The sequence below is a fragment of the Macadamia integrifolia genome, unplaced genomic scaffold, assembly GCF_013358625.1.
Source record: "Macadamia integrifolia cultivar HAES 741 unplaced genomic scaffold, SCU_Mint_v3 scaffold212, whole genome shotgun sequence".
NCBI classification, from domain to species: domain Eukaryota; kingdom Viridiplantae; phylum Streptophyta; class Magnoliopsida; order Proteales; family Proteaceae; genus Macadamia; species Macadamia integrifolia.
The window spans coordinates 112,795-120,566 of NW_024868523.1; the positions used below are offsets into that span (position 1 = coordinate 112,795).

Sequence of the window (7,772 nt, forward strand, 5' to 3'; positions counted from 1 at the left end):
TTGAGGATCGGCTCGTCTGGTATCACTGTTATTGTCCTAGAAGAATTCAACCCCATAAATCGGCTTACAAAGTGAGGGGACCCAAGACCATATTAACCCACATCAATTATTATAGGAAAACGATGTGGAATCAACCCCAAAAGCTGATATGGGATCGTAACAATTACTAACTTCAAATCATTCTATACTTGATTATTAAATTTCACTCTACTTTGCATCTAAAACCCTTTGCTATAACATGTAAGATATAAATTACATGTAATACAAAATATGATGAAAATTTTATATAATTTACACAATCACATGAGATAATAACTACTAAAATTTCTTTTTTAAATTTGAAAATTTTATTTTACTTCTCTTTAAATTTCTCTTGAAAAATCAAACAGAATCTTAGGACGATTTGAGCTTGTTTCACACCAGAGAATTTAGAGAGAATATTAGAAGGAATGATGGCTGAGAAGATAATGCAATCAATTTGAGTTTATTCCCAACTGGTATGTTTGATTCTTAACATAAATATGTGAGTGATTGCTTTCCACGTATATATATTTGTAGAAATGCTCCAAGAGTCAATCGTAATGTTTATTTTAGTGTACAATATTGAATAATTCTCTGAAAAGATAAATAGAAGGTGGCAGCCATTAACTTTTAACCTCTTATCATTTATATAAAGTTATGAAGCTAAATTAATTTGTAGAATATAAGTTGATGTTTATCAATAGTGACATATAATAATAACGAAATGTCACATCTTATATATGCCCCTACCGTGAGAGGTGAGAGATAGACCAAGGGAGGCTCTAACGTATTCTATGAATTCGGATAGGGAATTCAATCCCATAATAATAATAAGAAAAAAAGAATCCTGCTAGTTTGGTGCAATAAAAGATCGCATTACCCCTTATGGCGTGTATTGAATATGCTCCCACATGCCCTTTCATTGGTCCGCTAGTCCGATATTTTTTATGCGAAACCGATAGGGTTCTCTCACCCTAATAATAAGGGAACACATTCCTTGTCTAGGAGAGCACCCCTCCTGATTGATGCCCGCACTTTCAATCTCATTGACAAGGGCCTTGTTGCTGGGACCACGCTCCCACATAGAATTCATTTTTCATAATAATAATAATAATCATTTGTTGGACATTTCAAAGATTTTAAATTAGGGAAATGATCTCATTGCCTTCTAACATTCTGTTTGCATTCCTCTATGCAGTTTTTTTTTTTAGAATCATCTTCTTTTAAATAAATTATGGGCAAGAGAATGTTACCCGCTTCCATGGCCATTGTGCCATCACGAAGGTCATGCAAAAGGATCTTCAATGCATGGGGTCAGTGTATTGACACAGGCAAGCGGTTAGTTTTCTTTTTCCCAAAAATTATTACTAATGTTTTTTAATCATATGGAGGACATTTCAAATATTTTAAATTAAGGGAAATGAATATTCCCTAGTCATGTGGCTCTTGTGCCCAATCATAGAGGTCGAGAAAATGACATCCCCATCCCTATGGAACCCAAAAACCCATCCCTTATTTATGCCCATGTGCATTCCTTCATTGGCTCCCCATTGGCATAGGGGTCATGCGACTAGGGAGCATTCTTTTCTCCTTTAAATTATTACCGATGATTTTTCCTCTCTTATTAAGGGATGCCAAATCTGAATACTCCAAACCCTAGGACCGTAATTGAGATAATGAGTTACAAACTTTAACTCGTGAGTCATGAAGAGAGGCAGGGATCGGAGCCTTCTATGGTGTGGATCCTTCTCCTTCACGGTTTTCTTTTTGGGGTTATTACTTAGATCAATTAATAATAAAATTGGTTACAATATAGGTAGGTTTAAATATGTTTTTCATCTATAAGTTAAGATTAAAAAAAAAAAATACTACCCTAAAGTTATTTATTACTCATAGTTACTAAGTAAAAAAAAAGGCAAAATGGTAGCGGTATATGCAGAAAAATAGGAATGCGGAACGTTCGGAGCTCAGTGAATGTTCACGTAAGTGATATGATTGACACGTGTTAAATATGTTAATCCTGCTAACAGAGTTGTAAACAGTTACAACTCTGTTTAATATTATTAATATTTAAATAAATAAATAATAATAATCCCAATATAAGCGGATTCGTCTGTTCATTCCGCTTAGAAATCTCGATCTTCTCTTTCTTTCGCTCCTTGCTTCTTCTTCAAGGTTGTTCATTCTTTCTTCTTCATTTTTCACCGCTCTCCAGTCTAGTTGAAGTTTTGTTTACCAATTTCAGTGAAGATTTGCATCCATGGTAAATTCTCATAGGTTAATAATATCTACCCAATAAGTAATAATAAAATCCTAAATATTCAACAGCTTTGTGCACTTTATAAATTCAAATTTGTCTTTTGCCATACATGCAAACTTTACTGTCCAAATCCCTTCCCTGATGATTAATATGTAAACATGGTATTTGGATATGTGTGATCAAGTCTCGCATATGCTCAATGCCTGAAAATAGTTATGTTGATTTTTTTCTTATCTCTCATCCTATTTTGAGAGAGAGAGAGAGAGAGAGAGAGAGAATTGAGATTTCCCAACAAAATCGAAGGAGGAGTCCGTTTATATTGAATTTTTTTTTATTTATATAAAAAAATATTAGACAAGTTAAATACTCACATCCATCATCTCTCCACCCTAAAAACTAGAAATCAATTACAATATAAAAAAATAATAGATGATTTAGATTAATCTAAACTTAAATGGACGATTAATATTAAAAGAAAGTGAAAATAAGATTACAATACGTACGTCCTGCTACCACTCGCCCAAAAAAAAATTGAACTTCCTAAATACCCCAACTCTTTTCATACTTTATCATTCTTCAAATATGTGGGACCCACCACCTCTTTTTTTTTTTTTTTTTTTTCTTGGGGCCACACCATCTCCCACCTCCCCACTTGCAACACACGCACCCTTCTCCCTTCTCCCTTCTCCCTTCTCCCTTCTCCCACTCTCAACACACTTTGCTTATCATCTTCCATCTCCTTTTTACATCTTTGGTTGACGGTACTTTTGTTTCAACATCAATGCTCTTACAGCTTGGATTAATCGAGTGACCAAAACCCTAGAGCAATAGCACCACTCAGTAAGATGTATGTAATTGTTACATCAATTTTATTGTAACCAAAGGAGTAGTGTTGTTGGTGAACAACAAATTTATTGATTGAAGGTCTGAATACTCGTCATTAGCCAAAAATATATATATATATATATCAATCTTATTATAATACTAATCATCATATGGTCCCTCCTCCTCATTGCTTCCTTCTCTTCATCACGAAAAAATGGAGGCGAAAACAATAACAATGGAGGACATGTTAATGAGAGAGTCCAACATATCCGACCGCAGAAAATCATTTCCTAAAGATCCGACTGGTAGAGAAGGATTGGGTATTGGCGACCTTTCCCAAGCTGTAGTCAAAGTCAGTCATCGCAGTAGCAAGCCAAGCTTCTAGAGCGAAACTTTTCTTCTAGAAGACATGGGTCCCATATTATAGTTATGTCATAGCTGTGAGACTCTATGACGTGGGTGAGTTGTCCAGATGCCATTTTCAATCTGGTTATATCGACACGTGGTAACCTTCTTATCGAGTTGAACTGGTCCCACTTCCCAGTGCTACGTGAATATGTGGCTGAGGAGAGCCAAGAGGGTCTCCGTAGACGGCCCCCTGATGAATTCCTATCAAATCAGTCTAATTATCCACGTGATTCCTTTTAAGTTCTGAATCAAAATCGTTTGTTTTTTCCATTCATGTTTTTCTTTGTTTTGTTAGAATGCGACACGTGGATAATAAAGAGATCAACGATTAAGATTAGATAAAAATTATTACATCCAATGCGTTGGTCTTAAAATTATTCACGTGTCACATTCTGTAGGTAGCAAAACAAAGAAAAACAGAGATAAGAAAAACAGATGATTATTTTCCTTTAATTCAACAGATAAGGATCGCATCCCACGTGGGCGACGATGAAAATATTCAAAAAACCAATCGAAAGGCTGGGTTCCAACTGCCAACTTTCAACTTTTTACAGGGACACTAGATAAACGGTTAGGATGTTCCACGTCAGCGTTTTCTCCTGTTTGACTTTTCCCCTCATCTTTTGGGGAAGTTGTTGAGCGAACCAGTCCGGAAATGTCTGGTTCACATTCTAAGCTTCTAAAGCAACCACAATGTGCTGTGTATGTTCGGCAGAACCAGATTCCAAAACCACAAAATGGGATCAGACGGCTCTTAGTTTGCCAGCTGTTAGCAACAAAAAAATCGAGACAACTGTTCGATTAATTGGGACAATTAATTAACGGAATCACAGACCTGAAAAGTTTTTTATTTTTATTCAATAAGAGAAGTCAATTTAGTAGACTGAAACCCATAGAGGGAAAACGCGCCTTGTGTGATGGGGATGCTTACATCATCGACGACTCGCTTCGAAATTCAATAGGAGATCGGCCCCGGTAGCGGCGGGGCGGCCCCCGTGGGGTCCTTTCATTTCCCCTATATTGGCATTATATACCACGAGGCAGAAATTGAAAACCCCAGAAACGACTCTTTCAACTACTCTAGAGAGGAATTTCCACAAAGTTTTGTCTTGAAACCCACGTCACCTGGCGGATCCTTCCATCTTTCTAATCCGGATCCTCTCCTCTCCTGCTCCGGTTTCTAGTCTTCACCCCTCTCTCCCCCAACCCTTTATATTTCCCGCAGCTTTGCTTTCATCACAAGCTCTGCAATTCTAAGCCGCCAAAAGCAAACGTTCAAGCAAGTAAGCAACGAAGAGAAGTAAAGAAATAGATAGAGTTGGTGTGCGGTATGAGCGCCAGCTTCCTGCAATAACTCATGACGAACGAATTGAAGTTGAATAAGCAGAACCACCGTCCGATCCTCCTCCACCTGCTTGGTTTCCAGGGAGCAGGTCACCATGGACTCACCTACGTCTTCTTGTTCCTTCTTTTCCGGTCGTTACCGTACACCTCTGCACAGAGTAGTAATCAAACACCTCCTGTTGATCCCTATGGCTTCAACGCCAACTTCAGCCCTTCCATGGTCATCATACTCATCGTCCTTATAAGCGCCTTCTTCTTCATGGGCTTCTTCTCCATCTATATCCGCCAGTGCGCCGAGAACCGTAGCGGCGGAAGCGTACGTGCTACCTTCATGGGTGGCGGAATATCACGAAGGGCAAATCGTGGGCTCGATGCGGCCGTGCTCGAAACCTTCCCAATCTTCGAGTACTCAGTTGTGAAAGGGCTTAAATTGGGGAAAGGAGCACTGGAGTGCGCCGTATGCTTGAACGAGTTCGAAGATGATGAGACGATTCGATTGCTTCCCAAGTGCGACCATGTGTTCCATCCCGAGTGTATCGATGCTTGGTTGTCTAGTCGGACGACCTGCCCAGTCTGTCGAGCCGATCTCGTCCCTCAACCGGGCGAAACATCTGGAATTACGATGCCAGTAGAGGAATTGGAAGGCGAAACAGGGGAAATCCGGGGATCGGAAACAGTGGTTGCAGAAAACCAGGAAGTTTCCATTCATGTAATAAGCGAAGAAGAACCAGCAAGAGCAGAGGTGATTAATCCGGTTCAGATACCAATGCAGAACCGTCCAACGAGATCGAGATCGACGAGGCCAAGATTCGCGGGGAGATTTCCGCGGTCGCATTCGACGGGGCACTCGCTGGTCCAACCGGGAGAGAATATGGAGCGATACACCCTCCGGCTGCCGGAAGAGGTGAGGAAGCAAATCATGAGCAAGAGGCTGAACCGGACCACAAGCATGGTCGTGTTCCCAAGGGCGGGGAGTTCGAGGAGAGGTTACCGGATGACCGGAGAAGGGAGTGGGAGAGGAGCGAGGTTCACGAGGATGGAAATGGGGGAGAAACCGGAGGGATGGGTGTTCTCGAGGACGCCGCCTTTCTTCATGAGGGCGTCTTCAGCTCGGTCGCCGAGGATGGCAGCCGAAGGTGAAGCCACGGCGACGGCGACGGCGACGGCGACGGCGGCTACTACTCCTCCTCTTCCTCCTAGGCCCTTTAAGTTGCCGTTGCGAGGGAGCAGGAAATCTGACGGAGCAGGCCAGTCTTCGACTCGCCCTCCTGTTTGACTGTCAGGCACGTTAATTAATTCTAGTTTTTTTTTTTCTTTTAAAATTTTCCCACTTAAATTCTTCGAACGTAAGACTTTTTTTTCTGTTGGGGAATGTCAAATGTGTACAAATATTGGCTATTTTTCGGTAGGAATTTTATTTTTTTGGCTTTTTTGTTGAATTAAATAAATAAAAAGAGGATGTATAATACTATAATGTATTGTATCAGTCAAGTTAAGCTAAGCTGTTATTCGAAACTGTAACGGAGACCGAACAAGAGTTGAAGTTTGATAACATCGACTGTCTGTGCTTAGTAACCAAATTTGAAGAGACTTTTTTTGTCATTTTGGTGTTGTTTTGGTAGCTGAAATGACAAAAAAGAGGGGAGGGGTGGGGGGAAGGGGAATTGACGGAAAGGGCAAAATTTGGGTTGACCTGGGAATGGGTGGAAGTTTTGAAATGCGTGAATGGCGGAAGTGTTATGTCAAGATGGTTGTGGCGGTGGACCACGTGGCCTTCGAGGAAGTTTCCGTCATTTGCATCACTCCAGGTCAAGGACCTTCCCCTTCGTCTGATTCCAGAGATAAAAAGTGAAATTGCTTTTTTTTTGTTTTGTATTTTTTTGGGGGTGTTAAATGATGGATTTGTCTTTTTATTTTATTTTATTATTATTTAAATAACCCTTGATTTAACTAATGTAATATTTTATATTAAGGGTGAAAAGGTCATTTTGCAAGACCATTGACCATGAAAGTCTGAAATTTTACAACATAAAAGTATAAAACCTCTAGAAAATGTTTTGGGTAGACTTTTAACAGCATCATATGAGAGTGATTCTCGTATCAAAACATGATCCACTTTTGACTTTAATAAGTGATGAGGGTGTTTCTTCCAAATCATGGCACGGGTAGGGATCATTCTGACCAATGTTGCACTTCAGCCCTCCATTAGGTTGTGCTACCACCTTGGCATCTTATCAGGTCGTGCCGTCACCTCGACCCTCTATCAGGTCGTGTCGCTACCTCGACCCTCTATCAGGTTGTGTCACCATCTCAACCCTCTATCAGGTCGTGCCGCCACCTCGATCCTCCATCAGTCCGTGTTGCCACCTCGACATCTCATCAGGCCATGTTGCCACTTCGGCCCTCAATCAGGCCGTGCTACAACCTCGGCATCCCATCAGGCCATGCTGCCACCTTGACCCTCCAACAGGCCATGCCGCCACCTCAGCCCTCCATCAGGTCGTGTGGCCACCTTGGCCCTCCATCAAGTCGGGTTGCCACCTCGACACTCTATCACCGTGCTGCCACCTCGGTATCTCATCTGACCATGCTACTACCTCGGCCCTCCATCAGGCTGTGCTTCCACCTCGGCCCTTATTAGGCCGTGCTGCCACATCGGCCCTCCATCAGGCTGTGCTGCCAGTCACCTTGGCTTGACCAACCTATCACCTCGGTCGGCACAATCAAGTAAGGCACCCAGAAACATGCACACATCCACTCCTACATTCAAGGGATATGATCCCTGATCACGGGAGCATGACTCTATCCACTACACATCATCAGAGGCATCCACCTCTCTCACGACTTGTACCTCCGAGATCAATGGAGAATATTCCTAGAATATGCCTTGAAACCCTGAATATTTTTAGAATCA

General features: G+C 41.2%; 1 protein-coding gene across 1 annotated transcript; it reads left to right on the forward strand.

The window, feature by feature from the left end:
- Positions 1-4,560: 4,560 nt before the first annotated feature.
- LOC122065797 (E3 ubiquitin-protein ligase ATL6-like) lies at positions 4,561-6,781 on the forward strand. The gene has a single exon (XM_042629651.1). It carries the CDS (start codon positions 4,872-4,874, stop codon positions 6,132-6,134), a length of 1,263 nt encoding a protein of 420 aa, XP_042485585.1. The 5' UTR covers positions 4,561-4,871; the 3' UTR covers positions 6,135-6,781.
- The last annotated feature ends 991 nt before the right edge of the window (positions 6,782-7,772 follow it).